Source organism: Urocitellus parryii, chromosome 1, assembly GCF_045843805.1.
Source record: "Urocitellus parryii isolate mUroPar1 chromosome 1, mUroPar1.hap1, whole genome shotgun sequence".
Taxonomy (NCBI): domain Eukaryota; kingdom Metazoa; phylum Chordata; class Mammalia; order Rodentia; family Sciuridae; genus Urocitellus; species Urocitellus parryii.
Window position 1 is genome coordinate 179,934,457 of NC_135531.1, and position 24,385 is coordinate 179,958,841.

Here is a 24,385-nt window from a genome sequence, read left to right on the forward strand (position 1 = left end):
AAATATTTAAATGAATATTTAAATATTTAAATAAAAATCCTAGAATGAGTTCTGTCCTTAGCTCACCCATGAGAAGAAGATTTACATTAAACAGGGATGAGAGGTGGGAGGGAAAGGGAGTGAGAAGGGAAATTGCATGGAAATGGAAGGCGATCCTCAGGGTTATACAAAATGTCATATAAGAGGAAAGGAGGGGTAAGACAAGATAATACAAATGGAAGAAATGATGTACAGTAGAAGGGGTAGAGAGAGAAAAGGGGAGGGGAGAGGAGGGGAGGGGGGACAGTAGAGAATAGGACTGACAGCAGAATACATCAGACACTAGAAAGGCAATATGTCAATCAATGGAAGGCAAACTGATGTGATACAGCAATCTGTATCACAGTCCTTCCCTGGGAGCCAGTTCCTCCCAGGGCCCCTGAGCCGTGCCTGTTGCAGCCGCCCCGGAGGAGCCAGGTATAAATTAATCCTTAGAAAGCAAGTGAACAATGGAGCCAGACATCATTCGAATGTACTCTTCAACCCCACCACTAGACAATGGAGCTGGAATGTGCTGGGGCTGCCCGGGCCACCTGGGTGAGCCCAGGAGGAAAAGGACTAGGTCTCTGTCTCTGTCCCATCCTGGTGACCCATCTTTCCTTGCCCCCCTGATCAGAGAACTGCTGACCTGACCTGCATCCCCTGCCTCTGCCAGTGGCCCTGGGGGGAGGAGCAGGAAGCAAGCTCCAGCCTCCAGGCTTCAAGGGAGACTTGCACAAGTGCTCACAGCAGACACAGGGCTGCCCCTGCTCCCTATGCCTAGGGAGCGACACAGTGTCCAGGCACCAACAGCCTGGGCTGGGGCAGGCCATGCTGTGCTCATCTCCTCCTCCTAGCACAGGGAACTCCCCTTCCCTCCCAGGCCAGGTGTCCTGCTGTCTTCCTGCTGCCCCTAGAAATCCTCCCTCTGCAGCCCAAGGCCAGGGGCTGCCTGCAGGTGCCCCCATTTACATGTCAATCCCACACAGAAGGGCCCCCCTCAGTGCCCCTGGGAACCTAGGATCCAGAGGAAAAGGACTTCCAGGGCAGTGTGGCATGAGAGGGGAGCTGCAGATCTGGACCAAAAGGAGGCATTTCCTAGTCCAGTGGTCTCAGCTTGTGCTGACCCCTGCAGGCCATCGGGTGCTAATTACTATAATGTGTTCCCCAGGAATTGGCAATGCAAAGGGAAAACCAAACCTGAGTCCACTTATATTTACATTTACCTGAAACACCCACAGTCCTTTGTTCAGTCCTTCAGAAGAGCCCAGGATGCACTTCCCCAGAGAGGCTGGACAGGGACACTGGGGACTGTCCTATCACAGGCTGAGGTCACCTCCCTCCTACACAGAGCCTGCCTTTCCTTTCCTCCTCCCTGACCCTAAGCCCCTGAAGGAGGCCTCTCTCCTCTGCTGGTCACACGGTGGGTGCCAGACATGGGAGAAAGATTGTCCACATGTGGTGACATTTCTATTTGGGGCAACATGAAGAGTCACAGCTCAGGTGGGGAGGCCAGGAGTGAGCCTCCCCAGGCCTCCTCAGGCTCCTCCTCTCTCAGAGCCCCACCAGGGCTGGGGGCAGGTGCTGCCCTGGGTCTAACTGCAGAAGGAAGGAGCCCTGCCCAGCTCTCCAGGTGTTCAAGACCAGGGCAGGGCATTCTGATCCCTCCTGCAAAACCACATTCAGGGAAAGAGGGAAGGGGCAGTGTAAAGCCCCAAGGGACCCCACCACTGGATGTAACATCATATGGAAGAGCAAGGACGCTGAGATCCTGCAGACTCAGTCTTGGTCCATGCCCCATATGGGGGGGTGGCAGCCACAGGGGTGAACATCCTAATGGGTGCTGAGCCCAAGCAGAGGTTGAAGTATCCTCAGGAAGATGGTTGTGCAGAGTGTGTGCGACTTGGAGATGAATACCTGATTGCAGCACAGTTCCCCACCCAGGTCCTGTGGGCAGCAGGGTCCTCCAGCTCCCTTGGGCTTTGCTGTACCCTCTGAAGTAAAGCCTCATGTGGTGGCATACAGTGAACTCATGATTTGAGTGTGAACTGTGTGTATTGAAGTATGAAAGTCATCTGAAGTATGAAGTTAATTTGAAGGTTACACACTCACTACACACCCACATTGTAATCAGGAAATCAGGATGTGGGATTTGCTTGTTTTACTTCAGGAGTAGAGTCTACCAATTTTGCTGTTAAAGGAGATCTGAGCTTATAGCACATGCTGCTCAGGAGACACCACACAGATCCATCAGTGGAAATGGCAGGCAAACCCACATGCCTGAGGACTAATGGTTTGTTCACAGGGGCCTAAGGTTCCTCACCTGCAAGGTGAGTTTTGTCCCCACGACTCGTGCCCTCCCCAGGAACAGCAAGCAGGAGGGAGGCTCTCAGGCCAGAGCTAGCAGGAAAGCCCACCTTTCTCCTCACTTAGGGCTTCCCTCAGTGAGGATAGTTCCAGATCCTTCTTGTTTACAGTTGATCCTGAGACCAAGGCAGTTACAGGAAACACTGAGACTCAGGGGAGGCTGGGCACGGTGGGCCTAGGCCTGTGTTCTCCTGTCTGGTGAAAGGCCCCAAGGCAGGTGCAGCACCCACAAAGAAAGACAGGGATGTCACCCTTTCTCATGTGTCTTGATGGAAAATTACAAGCTTCTTGATCCAGGAGGAAGATGGGGGCTGAGGACACGTCCCTCCCACACAGCTGACAGGATGGTGCTGCCATTGGCATGTCCCCTTGGCCCAGTGTCACATGATGAGAGAGGCAGTCCACCCCACCAAGGAAACCTCCATGTCATCTCTCTTGTGTGATGTCAGATTTCCAAGCGAGTTCATTTGAAAATAAGATAAACCAAGAAACGATTTCCCATCTTACCTCGGCATTAGAGGGGCCTCTTCCTGCAGCAGGGCCCCAGGAGGCCAGGAGGACACAGAGTACCTGTCAGCAAGCACATTGGTGGGGCTACTCAAGAATTCCTCAGGGAGTTGGGTCCATGTGGACACAGGACCAGAGTGGACGGAGGAGTTTGCTTCACCAGCCTGGACTGAGCTGCTGCTGGGCCACCGTCCTGGGCAGAAGAAGCCTGGAGAGGGAGGAGAGGACAGGAATGGGGCTCAGGTCCTCAGCTGTGCAGCTGAAGGACATTCGGGTCAGCCTGAAATGTTGAGTCCACAGATGGCGCTGGCCTGTGAGCTGTGCTTTCCAGGACGCTCATGGCTCCCATTCCTCCTGGTGGCCCATACAAAGTTCCTAGTCCAGGGTGGAATTGCTGCTGAGATTGAGAGTTTAAATTCAGATGCCAGTGTTCACTGGTGCCCCACAGAGCCTCCTGAGTCAGAGTGGGACTTCAGGGAGGTCGTGGAGAGGGGCCATCAGCACACCTACAGATGGGGTAAGTGGGGACCGTGTTCCTGTAGATGAGCCAGTGCAGAACCAGAAGAAGAGCAGAGGGCCTGAGTGCCTGGGTGCTGGTGCAGAGGGTCTGGGCTTAGAGCAGCCTGGAGCCACATGGACGTGTACATGTCATGCAATCCTGTGTCCTGGGTCCTCTGCACTGTCATTTGAGCACTGAAATGTGCCTCCTTATTTGTATCATGAGGCTGAATGTAACCAGATGCAGGTGAAGCTTTAGCATAAAATGGCTGGCTCAGCATAAACATGCATGGCCTTTCAATTTTAAATATCTGGGAGGAGAAGCCACACACTGGCTAGTGGCTGCCTCCAGGGAGGGAGTGGGTGATTAAAGGCAGGGGAGGGGGAATGGCTCCTCTCCTCCACTGTTGGGTGTGGTGATCTGCAGCTTCTGGGAGCTTTTGCATCATGGCTTGTGATCTCTAAGTCAACCTGTGACATGGTCTGAGTAGAAATGCTGACACCTGCTTTATAGTTAAGGACAGTGATATTTAGAGGAAAGAAGTGACATGGTACAGTAACAACATTAATAAGCAATGGATCTGAGACAGTTAAGTTTTTGCTTCCCTGGAGTGAGATACCCCCAAACCCGAGAATCCTTTTGTCTTGCTATCAGCTCCCCCTACTCGCTCAAACATTGTAACCAAAGATTTCTGCAGGGACAAGAGCTGACACCTTAGAATAGGTGGCTGAGCCATGAGGGCTCAGGTCTTTGAATAGCCTCTGTCTCTATTTTCAGTCCCTGACCCCAAATGGGATGCATACATCAATTGAAGCTCCTCTGGAGGACCAGTTCACACTGCCAGCTGCCTCATGGTGGACCTTCTTGGTGATAAGTACAACACTCAGGGACCAGTGTCCACTGGGCTCCAACTGAATCAGAACACAGGACATTCCAAACCAACTGTCACTGCACAGGACATTCCAAACCAACTGTCACTGCCAAGAGTCACCTCTCTTCATCTGACCAAGGCTGGGCAAGCAGTTTCTTGTGACCCTTCTATAAGTGTCACTGGGCTGGTGTTTCTGTGGCTACTGAAGTAGGTCTGAGGTCCTCACTGTGTCACTTAACCTGGATTGAGAGCTGTCTCTGCAGCCTGGACCAAGACCTGCTGTTGATAGACACAGGCTGTGGCTGCTCTGAGTGTGTCCTGCTCACTTCTTCCCCACCATGGGTGTGCCTGCACACTCTCATCCCTCCTGAGACCCCTCAGTGGCAGGAGACACAGCCCAATCTTCTCCTGGAGGGACCACTCAGCAGCCTTAGCCTGAGACCTCACCCCAGGACAGGTTCTGGGGACCACCCTGTTCTTCCCTGTCAGTCTCCAAAGGTCCACTTAACTGGGGAGCACTGTCCCTTCTCTCTAATGGAAGCATCCTGGTCTCAAATAGTGGTGATCCTGTCCTTACAATTCTGTGGAGTTCCCATTAAAAAAGCATAGTTTTTAAACTTTAGTCTGTGTTTCATGATCATGCCTGTTTGGAACTGGACTTTGGCCACATCCTTTAGAGGAGTTTAGGTTTCAGTTGCCAGTTCTTCATCATATTTGGTATCACGAATCTCCTGACCCAGTGGAGCAGCACAATTGTGTGTCCTCTGTATCAAATCCCTGGAGCATCTGCATGCCAGAGAAACATAGAATATTTGGTGGAAGATGAGTGAGGGGTTGGATATCAACATGATTACACTCTTGCAATTATTTGTGTTATTTTCTGGTTCATTACACATGAGTACATATTTTAATGAGAGTTTGCTGTCTTTTGAAATTTTTTAAAAATTTCTTTCTTACATGACAATAGTGGAATGCATTACATTCATAATTATCCATTCACAGCACAATTTTTTGTAACTCGTATATAAAGTATGTTCAGCCAAATTATGCCATTATACATGAGCTCTCTTTTTTTGCATTACAATTCTTAATACATCTTTATACCACAATTTATCATATCTCTGTTTTTATATAAAGTATGTTGACATCAAATTCACATCTTCATACATGTATTTTTTATAATGATGAGGGTCTCCTTCAACCATCCATGCTATTCCCCTTCTCCCTCCCTTTCCCTCCCACCCCTATTCCCTATCTAGAGAGTTTACTGTCTTATAAAGTATGTATATTTCTATAAAAGTATAAGTGGACACAGACAAGAGGGATAATAGTAGATTACTTAATTCAGTTTCAAAACACTATGAATTTCCTTAATGAGAAAAGAGTTATTTGATTTTAATAATATATTAAAACATTATAATTTATTCATTTTTTTAAAAAGTTAGAACTTTATATAAATCCATATAAAATCATCATTCAGAATGGCAAAACAAAATAGAACAATAAATACAAAGACATGTAAAACATATTAATATGATAATAAGATATTTATTTCTACCTAATATTTAAATATGGTGCACAAATTATGTCAGTGACTGATATTAAACTATAATTTTTGCACTACTCTGTGAACACCTTGGGGACCCTGGGACATGTCATGGACATGGGGCTTGGTGGCTATGAATGACATCTTCATGGTGCAGCTTAACTCTGCCTGCAGTTCTGGAGTTGAGCCTGGATGGCTTCATTCACATTAATCAGGATCATTGATTTCCACAGGGTTCCTGAAACAGAATCCAGCAGGGATCTCCGGAGCTCACCAATCCTATCTGTTTATATTTTTCTTCTATCTCTAAAAGGCTTGAATCCAGTTGAAGATGTAAGGAAAAGATAAAGCCACTGTTTTCTGGCTGGGAGGGTTGGTGGGTGGGCCAAGCTGGGAGAGATGCTCCTTCTACCTAGGGGTCTCTGCCAACTACAGAGAGCAACCGCAGTGCAAGGTGACCTTCCCGAGGGGCTCTCAGTGAAAGAGTGGGCTTAAAGTTCCAATTGAATGTGCACACACAGGACATTTCACTAAGAGAACGATCAACATACAGCATTGGAGCAACTATATCTATAAAAGTAAAACTATAAAATTATTCTATGCTTAATAAATTCCCTCAGTGATTTAGGTAAGACTTCATGCAAATTCCCTATCAATGAGAGCCACCAGCCAGGGGAGGGTAGCTTGGTGCTCCTCACTGTCTCCATGGGGCTTATGGGCATGTCCATCAGCTTCTGGCTCAGGTCAGCTGCTGGCCTTGCCTTTGTGATGGGAGGTGGGCTTCCTGAGCAGCTTTGGATCCCTCAGTGTAGTGGCACCTTTCTCCACAGAAAAGTCTTTAACTGGGCTTCTCCAAAAATCTACATCATGTCTGATTTTAGGACTATCTGCAAAAGAGTCTCTACAAAAGGGTTCAATGTAGATAAACTTCTTATTTTCATGTTGCCCTATCTTGCTTGGCCACTGGCCAGTAAGAAATCAGCACTCCAGGTGCTGGACACCTCCTTACTAGTTTTTCACAAACGTATCCAGTATAGTGGTTTGTATTAATGTGCAAACAAAGCCTCTGGCCTTGAGCTGGGCTTCACAGAGATGTCTACATTTTTAAGATAAGAGAAGTTACCAGCAGTCTGATTTTACCTGCCAGAGTTTCCTCATCTTCAGCTTGTAGCATCTTAATCATAATCCTTGGGATGGAGCAGGTGCACTTACCTGATCTAAATAGACCAAGTGAGTGAAACTGGCGTTTCCAAAATGGCTCTTCTGATTTTAAAATCAAAGGAGAGTAAATGGTCTTCCTTTCAGAATAAATCTCAGTCTATTTCTGGTTCTTACATCTTCTTCTGTATTTTTAAGGCCCACAGGTAGGTAAGATCCAGGTGTGGACACACTTGGTAACTGCTTGTCTTCTTGCTGGATTTGACCCATTCCTCCTGTGTTCAACCTTGGACTATTCTCCTACACCAAGTTTTAATACATCGACTTTAAACTCTGATGTTTAAATGCCTCTCAATATCTTCCTAAACCATCAGTGTGGTCCCTGGCCCTGCAGTGTCAGCGTCACACATTAGCTTGTAGAGTCCTCATTTTTAGGACCAGCTTGGACCTACTGAACCAGAAGTTGGCATAGGGCTCAGCTCTCTACACTTTTAACAGCTGAACCTGTGGCACCCCCAAGTTGGAGACCCTATGCTCTATGGGGTCCTCATAGAAGACTTGCTAGGCAGTGTGGTATGGTGATTCTGCCTGGGTTCTCTGGAACTGCCAAAGCACAGCTGCCCCTTGGAGATGTTGCTGGAAGTGTGCACACAGGCATGTTAAGCTGGGCAGGTGGCCCGTCCTCACCTACGTTTTTCCCTGATCTGCTGCTAACACGGATGGCCTGAGTTCCTTGGAACTTTCTGAGCTCTCCTACTTCCCACACCTTCTCATGCTGGACAATGTGTTCCAGAGACCTAATGGGGGGATGAGGTTCTGTGAGTTAAAACTAAGCCAACTCACCATGCTTTGTCTTGAGTAGACCTAAGAAAAGAAAAGAAAGATGGATTGATTGGTAAGACTCACTGGTGCCTGGGGGAGCTGCCTTTCAGGTCACAAGATGCTCTGCAGATCCAGTTAGATGCCAGGTCCCCAGAGGATTTCTTTCTGTAGTTGAAGGAGCCCAGACATGTCCACATTCCTGTCTTCTCCAACTAAAGAGAGCAGGGTGCAGGGAAAAAAAAGAAGGCAAAAGAAAAAAAGCAACACTTTAATCCAGGAGTGGAGTTCAGGGCTTTTACTCCCAAGCCCAATGTTACAAGAAAAGCAGCTTTACCTGCTCTCGTGCAGACTCTTTGGTGCTTTAACCATTGTGAAGTGAGTGGCCCAGTGGCAACAGCTCTATTCCACAGCTGTGCCTTCCTCACCTCTGCTTCCAGGCTCTGCTTCACACCAAATGGAACCTAAGCATTAGGCAGAGGATCCCATGCCTCCACCCCAGCTCCAGCTGTTCCCTAATCCACTTCCTCCTCCTGGGAATCGACATCTGACAATGTTGCATATTAATGAGTCACACACAGTTTGTCTGTTTATGTATGGCTCATTTTCTATGTAGCATTTTTAAAGTTTATCTCTATTAGAGAATATAACAGAACTTGTTTTTTGTGTCTGAATACTATGCCATATTTGTTCATCTATTCATATGACCATGGATGCCTGGGATGCTGATGCCTGTGGCTCTTGTGAGTAATGTCACAATGGATGCTCAAGGGCGAATGACCCCTGTTGTTGACTGTGGGCACACACACTGAGGGGGGTGCTTGGTCTTGGATAATTCTGTGCACAGCTTTTTGAGGAAATGCCAAGCTGCTTTTCACCAAGACTGCAGCATTTTAAATCCCATTAGCAATGTGTAGGACACAGAAGGAGGAAGAGGAGCCAAGCCTGATCCCTCTTTAGCAACCTTCTCAAGGGAACTAGCAATGAGTGGCGTGAGAACCACGTCACACCCTCAGTGACCTAAGGTCCTCCCATTAGCCCAGCTAAGAAGTCTGACCGCCTTTCTGTTGTACAACCCTGGGGACCAAGCAGAACACAATGGGCCCTGGTAGTAACCAGACCAGGTTCCAACCACTGCAGCATCCCTGGACTGGACACGCCAGCCACCAGGAAATTTAGAAAGTGGGAAACATTACTTCCCCCATGGGAAATAGAGTCACACCTGTGTTGCCTGTGCCCTTGACTTCTCCAGACACCTTGACACATGGACGATTCTCAATTAATGCACGCTAAGGAATGAACGCCCACATTTCAGCATGAATATAGATGTTCCTTGATAAATCAGTCATTTTTGACTTGAGGGTCTCACTGTGTTGCCAGGTTAGTCAAGCCATCCTTCTCCTTAGCTTGCAAAGCGGGGGCCACAGGTTGCACCACCACACCTGGCTCAAATAATTCTTTTTTATTTTCTAAATTTTGTTTCTGATTGTTTTCCATAGGTAATGCATGATAGATAGACAAACAGACAGACACATGCATCCATAAGGGGTTCTAGTTTCTGAATGCAATTATTTAAGTGACGGATCTGAAAACAATCCCACAAACACACATGTACCTTTCATGACGAGGTGGCTGCCTTGACCAGAAAACCTGTCATCTGAGAAAGACGCAGGCCAGAAGGTGAAGGTGAATTCTGTTTCCTGTTCAGGTTATTTTTTCTCAGTTTTAATTCTGAAGACTGCCCCTCATCCACTCCTGACTTTCTTGCAAACCTTCCACAGCAGTCCTTCGGTCTGTCCCCACTCACCTTTGTCTTTCCTGGCGAGAAGGAACACAGCACAGATGGCTGCAGCGAGGATCAGGACAGAGATGAGCACGGCCAGCACCACCATCCAGGTGCAGGAGCTGGGGAACAAGCCCTCTGCAAAACAGGACACTCTCTCAGGGTCCCTGGACCACGTGTCCTTCTGGGGACACTGTCAGGAAGGGCCCAGTTTCCTAGTCCAGGCCCCTCTCCTGGTAATCCGAGGAAACAGGGACCCTGAAGAGACTCCTGCTGCCCTGCGACTCCAGAGGTAAGGAGACACAGAGGATTTATTTTTAAAATTGTAAGAAATTTTAAACACAGTGAAGATACAAAACCAATTCATCAGCTACCTAGGTACTAAGAACATTTCTTAAAATCAACACAAAATTCTATATATCTATGGGGTGCCATGTGAAGTTTTGATACACATATGCAGTGTTTAGTGTTCAAATTGGGTTAACATTCATCTCTCTTCAAATAGTATTTCTTCTTGGTGAAAGCATACAAAAACCTTTCTGCTAGCTTTTTAAAACTACCATGTACTTCATCATTATCTATTGTCACTCTACTGGACAACAGAACACCCAGACCAATTCCTTCTTTCTGACTTCTTCCCCATTGACCACCTTTCCATTATTATTTAACTAACATTAGCATCTCTGGGTTTGTGGCTTGTAATTATTTTTTAATAAGTAATATCTTCAAAAGCACCACGTTTCTCCTTCTATCCACTTCTCCCACTCTACTAGGTCATCCCTAAGGGACTTTGTCATGAGGCCTCTCTATGCAATTAACTTTTACATATATGTATTTGTGATTCTAGTAACAATGCAGAGGAGTCCTGGGAGCTTCCCTGGGATCAAGGAGGGGCTGTGATGGTTTTGGCAAATAGGTTTCCTGTTCAAGGCTCTAGAAACAGAATTCTACTTCCCCTCAGGGCCTCTTCTGGAATGGCCATGGCCAGCAGGTCAAAGTGACTATTGGGCAAATATTTTAACAATGGGTCAGTTCAAGAGAAGCATCAAGGCCACTCATTGAAGGACTCTATTTAACTATAAAGCACTGTATACTTGGAATTCTGTAAGAGAGTACATCACTAACTACACACCAAATTTAATAAATATGTGAGTTGATAAATGCTAATTAGCTTGATTAGGGCAATCACTTCACAATGCATGTGCATATCGATGTCACCTGTCATACATTACATAGGGGACCTTTACTGCAAACACCTTTTACTTAATAAGATTGGTTCAAAAAAGGCCTTAGGACACTATTGTTGATGGAATACCTTGATCTAAATCTTAGCAAAAGGCTTATAAGTGAATCAATTGGGAAACTATCACTCACAAATTAATTGCTTCCAACATAAATATGAAGAACTACATTCTTTTTCTGTTTTATCTTCCACATTTTCATTTTCAAAAACTCTGTATTACTATAATTTTTGCTGCTCTAATCCCAGCTCATCATTTCCTGTTAAATGTCTATTCCTTTCTCCACTGTATAGTTCTGAGCAGGAGGCTCTATCCCTTTTCTCTCCTCTGAATTTATGTTATTAAGATTAATACTTTTTTAAAAAGTAATTTACTCCTCTGACATTAGTGCTTGTCTTCTTCATGATTCCAACTTTTCAAACAAATGTGACTTCCCAGACTAAGGCACAAAAGAGTGTTGACCCAAAGTCCTTCCTCAGTGCTGTGCTAAGGAGGAGGAATATGAAAGAGGAATAAAGAAGAAGATTATGAAATAAGCCCAGTGTCTTCAGGGGCTTACCCTCCCTTGATGACGTGCATGACCAAAAACACGCACAGTGAGTGGGAAACTTGGTACAAATGCCTCAGGCAGGGCTTCCCAGAGGGGACAATGCCTCTGTCTGGACATGCAGGTGTGGCATCCAGCTGGGTACAGGGAGGAGGATGGAACAGGAGGGTGAATGTTCAGAGTCCTGCTGTGGACCTGCAGGTGGGCAGAGAGGAGGTAGCAAAAGGTGACCCTGCAGGGGCCAAAGCAGATGGGGTGTCAGGAGCACCTCTGCAGACTTGCAGACCTCAAATCCAGACATTTCCTATTAAGGGACTGTGCACTGAACCATCTGGGCAGACTTCATGCCTGTGCAGTCGCTGTGGGAGGGCATAGAGCCTGTGAAGTCTTTCTGTGCTGGTGGCATGACTGCATCAGCTAACCTCATAACACTCTCTGGGGGAACCCTCTTATTCCTGCTCCCTAACACCTGGGCACTGGGAACAGGAAGGTCAATCTCACCCAAGTCTGCAAAGCTGGAAAGCGACATGGAGAGGATCCCCTCAACTTGTCAGATGTCATCTGCACTGCACTTGTTGGCAATGGTTTCCCTCAGCTGAGTGCTCAGAGGAGAGCACTGGCAGTGTCCTACAATGCTCCCTTACTCTCTGAATGCTTTTGCACAGGCAGATATTCATATTCTTGTGAAATAAACCAATGACATTTCTTTGCCATGGAGAGAATTATAAAACAGGACAGAAGACATGTTTTCCTAGCTCTCTGGGTAGGAGGAGTTGCAAACTGGTGAATGGCTGCATCCTTCTGGGTTGTCCATGGCGAGCCTTTGCTACCCACACTCTCTCTCTCAATGGCCAGATCTCAAGAATATGATGCGGAGGGCACTGACCTGCTAAGGAGACACACACTCCCTTCTGAGTGTTGAGGACTGTGTTCCTTGTGAAGCAGGACACGATTGCCCTTGAGCTCTTGTCCACTGTGATAAAGGTTTGCATTCCAAACAAGCCATCTCCATCTGTCATCTTAGTATCTGAGGCTGGGGTCAGGTGCTGGTTCATAACAAATCACCACAAATGAGTTTGCTTGAAACAACAGAAGTTGTTTATTTATCTAGATTTATTGATTTATTTACATTTCTGGAGGCCTTCAGTTCATATGGAAGAGTTAGAGCTGTGTCCTGATGGGTTTAATAAAGATGGGCTTGTGTTTAGGTATATTCTAAAAATACAGAGCTCAGTTAGCAGGACTTTGTAGAAACATGGCGTCAAGGTTCCAGATTTTCTGGGGATAAGAGAGTAAGGTGGTGCTCTGAGTCAGGCCACTGTCCCCTGTGTTACCTATTTTGAGAATCTGAGATATTAACTCTGAGACCATCCTGGGGGGAAACCCATGGTTTTTGCTAGTGCAAAGAGACTGAGGATATGACTTGACACCAAGGCTTTAAGTGGTATTTTCTCTCTCCTAGAGGAGAATTTCAACATCTGCCTGCGGCTCCCGCAACATGTTAGTCCATGTGCCTAGACATGATGAAGAGAGGCATAAGTACTTTTTAAACTCAAGTTCCAGGTCATTCCTGTCTGCTTTCCAGTCATGGGAAATGTTTGCCCACCTTTCAAAAAAAAAATAAAAAATAAAAAATTATTTAAAATTTAAATCATCCATTGTTGTGAAACTTTTGATAATTAAAACACTGTCTATTTGAACGTAGACTGGAACAAATGGTTGGCAAAGTGTGAACTGGAGGGTGCAGTTGGCATCTGGGAATGTGGGAGGGAACTGGAATTTCAGGTGTCTGCTGCCAGCCTTAGGAGGAGCCAGGTTCCAGAATGGAAAATGGATTTGATACTGTTCCCTGCACATTTAGGAGTGTGTGTCTGTAGGACTCACAGATTAATCCTGTGGAGAAAAGAGGGACAGACTGGAACCCCTAAGGCCAAATGTCACAGTCAGAACACACCTGGGTCCAGATCCCTCCCTGACCCTTCCCTTCTCACCACACACTCTGGGAGCATCAGGCCACATAAGCTGCACAGATCTGAACCAGGGACGTCGCCAACAGGGAGAAGAAAAAGAGGACAGGGACCTGCTGCCCAGCTCACCCATGGGACAGAGGTCAGGGAGACCGCCCAAGCTGAGACTCGGTCGAACGCTCTGCAGCTGATCTCAGGGACCCGCGGCCCATCCGACCCCACAGACCCCTGGGACAGGGGTCAGGGCCCAGGGCCACCCGCCAGGGCGGACAATGCCATCCTCCGCAGCGAACCACCGGGACTCGCTCTCAGTCCGTCCGGAGGGACCAAGGGTCTGGAGTCCAGGGCCAGCCGAGGGGGACTCATTAACACGCTCTGCAGCTGACCGGGAACCCTCCTCCCAGCCTACCCTGCGGGACCAGGGGAGAGGCCCCAGGGCCAGCCGCCGGCCGGGACTCGGTAACACAGTGTGCAGCTGACCAGGGGACCCGCCTCCCAGCCCACCCGGCGGAACCAGGGGACAGGCCCCAGGGCCACCCACCGGCCGGGATTCGGCCCGCTCCGTCGCTCACCCGCACGCCAGGTCCCGCCATTCCTGTGCCCCTGGCGATCCCTGGCCGCACACTCTCCGTTTGGGCTCCGGGGTCACCTGCCGTCCTCACGAAGGAACTTCGGCCACCCGATCTCGTGGGGGTCTCTGGCTGCGACGGGAATCCGTACCCAAGACACGCGACCTGAGGAGGAAGGAGCGGAGCCGCGCGGTAGAGCGAGGAAAGCGCGAGACTGCGGAAGCCCGCCCTTGCCCCGGCTGCGCGCCTGATTGGACAGTGCCGCCCTGAGGGACAGCCTCCAGGCCCCGCCCCCGCGTGAGGGACAGCTAACGTAACCAATCCCTGATGAAATAGGCCCAGCCCTTTTGAGGCAGTACCTCCTCCCGGGCTGGGGCCTGACCCCACAGGTAACGCCTGTGCGCTCCTGGGGCAGCCCGCGGCGTCTGAACAAGACCCACGGGGACGGCGGTATGTAGAATTCGGTGCTGTGCACACGGGAGCCACCGAGGAGCGTGTTAAGACCTTAAGTCACATGACCTTCCTGCCCTGGGTTCAGGGTGGGCCTGAGCCCTGGAAAGGAGGGCCGTTCAACTGAAATGAAGTGCTCAGTAAGTACCTTTGACTTTTCTGAAGGCCACGTGAAAATGTTCAAAGGAACAGGTGAAACTACCCGGCACAGCTCAGCCGTACAGTGCTTTTCTGGCAAATCGAAGCCCTGGGTTCCAGCCCAGCAAAAACAAGATGATTCAGAAAACAAGAGAGAAAGTCACAGGTGAGGTTGGTTGTGATGTCTTTAATGCAGTATATGTAAAATGACATTGATGAACTATGCAAACAGTACAATGAGGTATTGCTACTAATAACATGTCTTTATGGTGCTACTCGTTAGGACAGTGCTCAAAGAAATCTCTGGAGACAGAATCTCACGCTCAAAATGCAAAGTTTATTGACAAGAAGAACTTGCCCGTCCAGTAGAGTGGCACAACATAACACATTTATTTGAATAGGGTTTTTGTAACTTTTTAACAAGGAGCAAGAGCAAGCTAGAAATGACTTTGGGTGCGGGTGGCTGGGTAATAACAGATTTTTGTATTTAGGGACCTTTGGGTAGGGGGCGTTATGGGAACAGGGCATTTTAAGTTTCTTTTTCTTGGCATCTTATGTTATGGGAACAGGGAATCTTAAGTTTTTTCTTGGTAGTTCTGAGGCTCAGAACCAAAATGAGTTACTACTGTCCAGGGGTCTAACACTTCAGCCTTTTATTTTATAATGATAAAGGGTATCATTCCTCCTGGCTTGTTTGAGCTCAATAGGGGCAAAGAATGGTTTAGGACAGATCTTCAGGGGAGGGGCTATATTGGCTCATAAGGAGCTAGTTTATAGTCTGATTAGTGAGTGCCTTTACTGGATCTTGTAGAAATTTCTTTAGGCACCTATTTAGATAAGATCCTACGCTGAGAGCTCCATGATTATGTAAGGAGGAGGTCCTTCAACGGGAGTAGCCAGGGAAGAGATTCCTGGGTCAAGGCTGCTGCTGCTTCTGCTGAAACATCTGGATGCTCTCCTGGAGCTCTAACAGCATTCCTCTCCTAAAAAAGACACAAGTGCCTCCCTTCTTTGCCAATATTAGACCAATGGCTCTCCTATGTCTGATGTGTGGTGTTATTGGAATGGGTAGACTTTCTGGGTTTAAGTGTCAGTTTAAGAAGTAAGGAAAATTAAGGTATGCAAGCCAGTTTATGAGTCTCGCAAGGGATGAAAACCTCAGAAGTTAGGGGATTCAGGGCTGTGGGACAAACGTAAATATGCATTCTAAGTTTTTTTTTCTCTTTTAAATTTTATTTATTTATTTATTTTAGTTGTTGATGGACCTTTATTTTTTATTTATATGCAGTGCTGAGAATTGAAACCGAGTGTCTCATATATTTGAGGCAAATACTCTACCACTGAGCCACAGCCCCAGCCCCATTCTAAGTTTTATTTAAAATAATTATTGTTTTTCCTCTAAAATGTCCATATGTGGCTGTGTTTGAGTCTGAGACAGGAGAATCGTGAGTTCTAAGCCAGCCTGAGTAACTTAGCAAGGCACTAAGCAACTCTTCGAGATCCTGTCTGTAAAATACAAAATAGGCCTGGGGATGTGGTTCAGTGCCCCTGAGTTCAATCACTGGTGTCCCCCTCCAAAAAACAACAACAACAGTTTCTCTAAGTAACAAATACAAGAAAATTATTTTGCTAGGTAAGAATGAATCAATGTTTTAGACTTAATTTCCTGTCAGTACATCAAAGTTTAAATAACTGACTGTGCTAACAAAAGACCCAGACAAATGCAAACCTCAAAATCAGCTCAGGTTTTTTTGTTTGTTTATTTTTTCCTTCCTGATTTGTGAAGTTTGCTGAGTGTGTAAGGGAAGGGAAAATTGGGGATGAGAAACAGTAGTCTCTTTTCAAGCCAAAGTAACCCTTGGTATAGATGCTTTTTACTGTCCACGTGGTATAAAACCATAAGAGTTTAGCATATAGTTGATATGAGGTCCTTCAGAGGGCTGTTGGAGTCAGGTCTTGGGCTCAAAGCATTTGTGCAACACTAAGGAGTCGCCCCAGCCAGATGCTCTCAGTCACTTGGAGCCGCCTGGCTGCCACCCGCAGCAAATCTTTCCCACCCAGCGGTGGATATTTGTCCCCTAAGGCTGCTGGAGGTAGCTTCAGGCCCAAGACCTTCACACTGCACCAGAGTGACCACCTCTGGCGGAATTCAGTTGTCTTGGGCTTGTGGCCTCTCACTTTTACCCAATCTCTCCCACATCAAGGGGACAGCAGAGGACACGGGCAACCTACGATGACAGGGTGGAGAAATGCAGGGTAAGATTCAGTTGGATCCTGATGCCCCGGCTCTCGCTGGCTCTTCCTTCCGCTTCCACAGCACAGCTTCTGTGCGGTTGCCTCCGGAGGAAGTGAAGAAGCTTGAATCAGGACGAGAAGAGCATTGTGGGAAGCCATTCTCGCATGTGATTGGGCACCTCCGTGATTGGGTGTGAGGCGTTCTGGCTAAACTGTGTTGGAACTAATCCCCACCCTTTCCAGATGCGAGAGCCTGTGGGGGTGTGACTGACCATTGACCCTGAGTCCAATCACTGATCCTGACCTTGGAATGCTGTCCCCCTCTACCTTCATTGGATGGAATTTTCCCCTGAATTTCTTGTTCCCCAATAAAAGGCCACTCCCTGGCATGCTCTCTATCTATCTCTCTCCTGTTAGTCCTGAGTAAGCCTCGCTGCCCCACTGGGTGGTTCGAGGCAGGAGCCAGAGGGAAGGCCGTCTCAGACCTGGTCAAAGAAAAAGGTAAATTGAGTTTGTGTGTTTATTTTGATCTCACTAGTTAACTTCTATGTTTCGAACCTCCTGTATGAAGCCAGCGTGCTGGTCGCACGGTGGAGAGCATCATCCTGGAGGAGGGCAAGGAGGTCCTGCTAGGTGAGGTGGCCAGACTGGACATTCCTACACCACCTTTGTCAAGGTGCTCCAGACAAGGACGGCTGCTATGCCCTCTATGACGTGAGCCAGGAGACCCAGGAGAGCAAGAAGGAGGACCTGGTATTTATCTTCTGGGCCTCTGAATCTGCACCCCTTAAGAGCAAAATGATCTATGTCAGGTCCAAGGACGCCATCAAGAAGAAGCTGACAGGGATCAAGTACAAATTACATGCAAACTGCTATGAGGAGGTCAAGAACCGCTGCACCCTGGCTGAAAAACTGGGGGGCAATGCCGTCATCTCTAGAGGGCAAGCCTTTGTGAGCCCCCTCCAGCCCCCTGCCTGGAGCATCTGGCAGATCCCAGCAGAGGGAGGGCATTCCCTTTACCCCAGTTGCCAAACAGCCCCTACCCCCCACCCCCTGAACCTTCCTCCTCCCTCCATCCCTGACTGTTCTGGCCTTCCCAAACTGCTTTTGATCTTCTATTCCTCTTGGGTTGAAACAGACCAAGTCTTCCCCCAGGCACCCAGTTTGGGAGAAGCTGTATTTTTTTAAGGATACCCCTATTTCCCACCTGTTTCTCCCCTATCCCATGCTGCCAACTTCTAAAGGCAGTAGTGACTCTGTGCTTGTCTGTTTAGTTCTGTGTATAAATGGAATATTGTGGAGATGATCCCTCCCTGTGCCAGGTGGTTACCCTCCCTTTTCTCTTGGTCTTGACCATTCATGGAAGCAGGACCAGTAAGGGACCTTCAATTAAAAAATAAAAAAAAAAAATTTTAAAAAAAGAGAAAAATGCAGAGAGTTAGAGATTCAGCCAAAGCCATGTGAGCAGTGGCTGGAGGGGCTCCCAGCCTTCAGAGGACCTTAGCGGTGCTAGACGATCACAGTCACTTTCTAGGCCTCATCAGCTGTTTAACTGACCACGGAGAAACGAGCTGTGTTGCAGGAAGTAATAAATATTGCCTTTCTCTCAACTCTGGTTGGGGAACCAATCCCATCAGAAACACAAACTTTTGAGATTCTCCTTTTGCAATTTACTAAAACATTCATAATTTGTCTGCATTCTTAGTTTTATCCTCTATTTTGGACTTTAACACAAGAATATTACTTTATTTTCTGATTTTCCATGCTAAAGTATATTTCCATACCTATAACTTTCTTTTATCTTTTTTAGTTTCAGATCTTTCTTCTGGTGTCCTGCTGTTCTTGCACACCAGAGGCCGTGCCTTTTGGCACCTTCAACTTATTGCCTGACTGTTCAGACTCCTTACCATGTAACTAAATACATGTGAGTACAGAATCTCTTTCATTCATTTTAACTCTGACAGACCAACTTCAATTGTAAGATTGTATGATTATCCAGAAAACCATTTAAAGGCCAGATAGTGACAGTGAAACAAGCCCACACCTATAGTGGCCCATTCAGCCAGTTTTAAGGGGCTATTAATAAGATCCATGTAATATGGCATACATCCTAAAGGGCTAGTAAAAGATATGAAAAGCAGATAAGCAAAACAGAAACCAAAACCAAAGCTGACAGGTTTTAAAAAAAAAAATCTACATACAAATTTCTTCCTTAGCTTGGATAGTGAAGGGACACAGGGCAGGTGGAGGAGTGAGAGCCTTGCAGCTGTCTTAGATGCCTCTTTCCACTCATTGTTGACATGATTTCCAGAGTCAAAAGTCCAAGAGTATTGACCTTGAGAGACCTAAATTCTAGTTAGAATATTGGAGGACTCTGGAGTTTAAATAAAATAATAGAATTTTATAATTCTGTATTTTTTTAGAACATGCATGAATGTAAAATTTTAACCCTTAATCATCTTGCCCTTAATGAAGACCAGAAATAAAGCAATCCTATACTTTCCATTGAACAACAATTTATAAAAATCACATTTATAATGTTTATCCCGTCTATGATAAATGTGATTTATTTATTTTAACTTAGGTTACTCATGAAAATTAAATTTAGTTAACATTTTAAGTCATCTTTTTTGTTGATGAAAATTCTAGAAGAAGCAATGGACATTATACTTAAAACATTTAATAGAAAGTGATGTTTTTCATTGTCTGATCATTTGGGAAAAGAGTGTGGATTAGTGATTTTAATGACATCATTACCTTTATTTTTTTATCCAATTGAAATTGAACTTTTGAATCACATGAATCAAAGGTATTTGATCCATTTTTGAATTCTAGTTTATGAGCACTCAATATGTTGGTTTTGATAGATATATACATTAGACAAGCCAGTACACAGAACAAAAAAGCAAAGGCCTTATAGTTTTTGTTTTTAATATTTGTTAAATTGTCAATGGACCTTTATTTATTAACTTATTTATATGTGGTGCTTAGAATTGAACCCAGTGCCTCACACTTGCTAGACAAGTGCTCCACCACTGAGCCACAATCCCAGCCCAAGGCCTTATAGTTTTTAAAAATTTATTAGATTAAGAGTCAACTCTTGTAAATTGGCCTCTGAATAAAGCAGAGTGTTAAAAAAAATATTTTTGATGGATAAAATTGGTCTGATCATAAATTTTAACTTAGGCACATAGAATCAAAATAATAATAAGTTCAAGGGGCTGGGGTTGTAGCTCAGTGGTAGAACTCTTGCCTAGAATATATGAGGCCCTGGGTTCAGTCCTCACTCAGCACCACATAAAGATAAATAAATAAAATAAAGGTATTGTATCCATCTATACCTACAAAAATATGTATATTAAAAAATAATGAGCTAAAAAGAATTTAAAAAACAAGTTTCCTAGAAAAAATGATATGGCCATGAATTATTTCAATAAAGCAACAGGAGAGAAGGAGGAGAAAAAGAGGGAGAAAGAGAAAGGAGAGAGAGGGAGGGTGGAAATTTGAAGTTAAAGAGACATTCTTTTTTCCTTAGTCTTAGGCTCCCCTATTGAGCCTGCCATTTTCATTCCTGTGCTGGCTTCAGAGGGGTCTTGGCCAGGGAAATTGCTGCCTAGGGCTTTTAAACCTTATTTTTTTCCAGTTGGTAATTAGGCCAGGTTTGGATACAGAAAATTATAAAACATTATTTCCCATTACCTTTGAGGAATGAGGTTGTTACGTCACGCTATATTTGGTGATTGAGTGAAGGAAAAAAAGTTTGGCAGTAGGAACCTCACACAACCTTGTCATTTTGCAATAAGTAAATTCTTTTTTAAACTTTGGAGAATTTTTGATCAAAGGTTTCTTACTTGAGCCATTGGTGCAAGTTATCTGGTTTATTTTGTGGCCAAATTTGAGAACTGAGCCTATTGGCATATTTAATTTGAGATCAGTATGGTAATAGAGTGTTTTTAAATTGGCAGAGAGAAAACCTAAGGGCTTGTTTGGGAGAATTGACTGAGTAGTCCCATCTTTGGAGAGGCTTGGGGAGGAGAGTAGAGGAGAGGATTAGATAAATATCATGTCAGGTGAGATCATAGGACTATGTCAGATATTGGATTTTTGGTGAAAGAATCAGGATATGTGGTATAGGATCTGAGGTGTTTTGGGTCCAGGAGAGGTCAGAGAGGGAGAAAGGGATATGGACTCTGATAATCCCCCCATCCAGCAATTTTCCTAAGGGAGAAAACAGGAATGGGCTGGGAAGATTGGGAGGGAAGCTGTCCATGACATCAGGTATGTGGAGGGCTAGGAAAATCCATATTGGGTGGGTGCTGGGGTGCAGAGTGCTAAGGATGGATATGGGCATTAGGTGGGGGTGACAGATAAGGAGGAGACTCCTTTTCTGGATCAAAAGCTGGGAAAGCCTTAGTATCATGGGGTGGAGAATGGTCCTTAGAGGGCTTAGTGACCAGGAAAAGTTGAACAGGTGAACAGGAAGAGCACAGAGGGTTTAAACAAAGGAAAGAAAAGGCCAGAGCATGGATAAGTTTGAAGTTATCTAAGTCCCTAAGAATGTCAGGGTTGAAAGTGCCATTATGTGGCCTTTAGAGCCATTGTCTAAATTATAATGAGGCCATGCTTGGTTGCGGTAAAAAAAAAAAAAAAAAAAAAAAAAGAGTTTGGTGCCTTTAGGTCTGGAGCCAAACGGAGAGGCTTACAGTGAGTTACAGATACCCTAAAAGGGAGGAAGGGATGGGGGATTTTGATGGACTTTTAGGTGAGCCTAAAAACTAGGAAGAGGAGAGCTAAGCATCCTTGCATCTCTGAGTGCTAGTAGAATTAATGGAAGCAGCCCAGGGAGGTTCATCACTCATTTCTGAGAATCCCAGACTGGGCACCAGTGGAACCCTGTTCCAGAGCGATGTCCATGTGAAGGTCTAGATGCAGCGCTGGAGTTCCCACCACAAGAGAGAAAAAGTAGACTCCACACCCAAGAGAAGAGGAGACTCACCAGGGGATAATCCATCTGGGGATTAACCACCCAGTGTTGGATGAGTAGCTAGAGTGCTCTGAGGAGAGAGGAGATTCCCTGAGAGATTTGAGCACTCTGAAGTAGCAAGAGCAAGCTAGAAAGGACCATGGGTGCAGCAAGCTAGAATTGACCTTGAGTTCAGGTGGCCAAGCAATAACAGATTTGTATTTAGAGACCTTGTGGGAGAGGTTATGGGAATAGGGTTGTTAAGTTTCCTTTTCTTGGTAGTTTTGGTTCTGGGTGAAGATAGAGTCCCAGAACAAAAATGGAGTTACTAATGTTTAGGGACCTAACACTACTGTTGCAGGGGACAAACCAGGCAAGACAGCAAATAGGTATAGGAAGCAGATTTTTATTTAGCTATAGCCAGATTCATAGGGCAGCTTTCACTGTAATCAATCAATCCCCCTGAACCCCAAGTTCAGGTAGTTTCAGAACTTTATACCCAGCATGTAAGGGGAAGAGCTCAGAAGTTCCCAGTCTGCATAAGTTGACATAAAAGCAGCTGTTTCTTTCACTGTTCTGGGCAAGTTAACCCTTCAAAAATAACACCTGAGAACAGGAGAGCTTCTTCTCCCCTTTCTTTCCTCTGCCTGCCAGCTGTTACCATGGAACCCAATTGGTAACTTTTCTTATCTTAGAAATGTAGTCATCTCTGTGAAGCTCAGTTCAAGGCCAGAGGCCTTGTTAAAGGATTTTTTTTTTTTTTTAATCACACTTTGTATTTGCAAACACACTTTTACAAACTACTATACTGGATGTTTGTAAAAACTAGTAAGGGGGCATTCGGTACCTGATCTCTTCCAGGCCAGTGGCCAAATAAAATAGAGCAATAGAAGTATAGGAAGTTTAACTATGTTGGAACCTTTTATCTCCTTTGGGACCGCAGCCATTATTGGGTGTTGACTGAGGTGGCCTCATGGGTTCTTCCAGAGCATTTCCGTATACATGACCTGGCTAGATTGGCTGGATTGGCTTTTGACCTTAGCCCCACCTAATGATTTAACCTGAAATCTGCCTAGGCCCTTAGTATTAGTTATGTAACTGCTCCTTATTGGTTCTCGCTACTGTCTCTTCTTACTCCCTCCTTCTATCACTATATAACCTTGTCCCTAACACAATAAAGTTGAGATTGCTGCACCTTCACAGTTGGCTCAACTCCTGGCTCAATGTGGTTTGTTCCCAATCTTGGGTGGGGACTGGGCCGCAACACTTACCCTCTTGCTCAGCCCCTCGGAGACAGCAGGCTGATCCCGCCTGTCTCCCATGTACCTTTGTTGCAAGGAGCAACATAACTACATTGAACTTTTTGTAGAGACTCTTTTGCTGATAGTCCTGAAATCAATTATGGTGAAGATTTCTGGAGAAGCTTAGTTATGACCTTCTCTAGAGAAGGGGGTGCCAATACACTACTTCTTCAAATTTTTTCTAATCTCTCAGTAGCTCAGTGCAGACCAGCCACAGTCCATGTGCTCAGGAGCCCAACTTACTCTTTGTGGCTGCCACATCACAGGTGCATTTCTGAGGTTTGTGACCCCCTGATATCTGTTGCAGAAAAGGACCTGCAACACACACCCACTTTTGTGCTACAATGAGGGAACATCCCTTTCCTGCCAGTAGCTCTCCTGCTCTCCAAGGAACACAGAAGCACAGCCCCCAGAAGAGAACTGGAGCTGCAGGCAAAAAAATCTCCACTGGTTGACCACAGCTTCCCACCTGCTGGTTAATGATGGCCCAGCCCCTCCCAGAGATCACAGAGCAAAAAAGGAAAGGGGGAACCCTAAGTCTTCAGCTGTGTCTTCAGTTGACCTCCACTGGTTAAATGTGCAGGGAGATTAAAGGAACACTTACTTTCTATTTTGATCTTGGCTCTAATCTTCAGGCTGTGGTTGTGTGTTTCCTGCTTGCATGTGTGGAGTGCTCTGTGACTATCAATCGCATGTATAGATGTAATAAGAAATACACCATCTAATAAGAAATACAACCTTAAACAAGGGGAAGATAAAATCAGTGCCTTTGGGCTTCCTCTTGGCCAAGTATCTCGTAGTCAACAAGTTGTTGAATCCTGGCCTTGCATCTGCACTGGGTCTATGTGTCAGGTACCCCTGAATGCAGAACAAACCACTCCAGAACTTACCAGCTCATGACTGGGCTGGTCAGCAATCTGGGCACAGTGGGGCCCACTCAGGCCTGTGTTGACCAGGCAGCTCTGCTTCTGGGGAGAACTGGCTGTTGGCTGGGGCACCTTGGTTCTCTTCCCCATGGTATCTCCTCCTCCATAAGCAACACAGTCTTTGTGTTCATGGAGACAGAGGGATCTGGTAAGAAGACCAAAAGCACCCAAAACTTTTGATCTAAGTTGCAGAATGATACACTGTCATATTCATTGTATTCTGTTGGATGTAATAAATAAACTGTGACCATAACAGTATTGGTTTTTGTTGTGCTTTAATATTAGCTACCTTTCCATTTATTTAGATCTTCTTTGATTACTTTCTACTTTCTGTCTTCACTTTCTGGTGGACAGGTCTTAACCTTCTGTTGTAAAATGCTGCAGTCTGGCTGGGCACAAAATCACAAGCCACTCACAGCCTTGTAGATTCAAACAGCAATTCTTTATTCCCGAACTCACACCGGCACTCTACACTTTCTG

General features: G+C 45.9%; 2 protein-coding genes and 1 long non-coding RNA gene across 5 annotated transcripts in view; 2 read left to right on the top strand and 1 right to left on the bottom strand.

The window, feature by feature from the left end:
- LOC144256819 (uncharacterized) overlaps positions 1 to 5,153 on the top strand; it is a 133,715-nt gene extending 128,562 nt beyond the window's left edge. The window contains exon 10 of one of the 2 annotated variants that reach the window (XR_013344256.1): positions 4,169 to 5,153. Coding sequence is in view for 1 of the 2 variants with exons in the window: in XM_077802280.1 (XP_077658406.1) it covers positions 4,169 to 4,175 (7 nt within the window). In the remaining variant the exon portion in view is untranslated. The remainder of the gene's footprint in view (positions 1 to 4,168) is intronic. The other variant, XM_077802280.1, reaches the window with a different exon arrangement.
- On the bottom strand, positions 292 to 14,097 carry LOC144256824 (butyrophilin subfamily 1 member A1-like). The gene is made up of 5 exons (XM_077802309.1): positions 13,896 to 14,097; positions 12,243 to 12,402; positions 9,593 to 9,706; positions 7,873 to 8,000; positions 292 to 3,100 (listed from the first exon to the last, which is right to left on the bottom strand). The coding sequence occupies exons 1-4, from the start codon at positions 13,914 to 13,916 to the stop codon at positions 7,924 to 7,926; spliced, it is 372 nt and encodes a 123-aa protein (XP_077658435.1). The 5' UTR covers positions 13,917 to 14,097; the 3' UTR covers positions 292 to 3,100; positions 7,873 to 7,923.
- Positions 14,098 to 14,253: 156 nt separating this feature from the next.
- Positions 14,254 to 24,158, top strand: LOC144254710 (uncharacterized). Of its 2 annotated transcripts, XR_013343572.1 has the most exons (4): positions 14,255 to 14,342; positions 14,508 to 14,646; positions 18,526 to 18,639; positions 23,287 to 24,158. It is a non-coding gene; the product is annotated as an uncharacterized LOC144254710 (long non-coding RNA). The 2 variants fall into 2 exon arrangements; XR_013343570.1 differs by having other exon boundaries at positions 14,254 to 14,646.
- Positions 24,159 to 24,385: the final 227 nt, after the last annotated feature.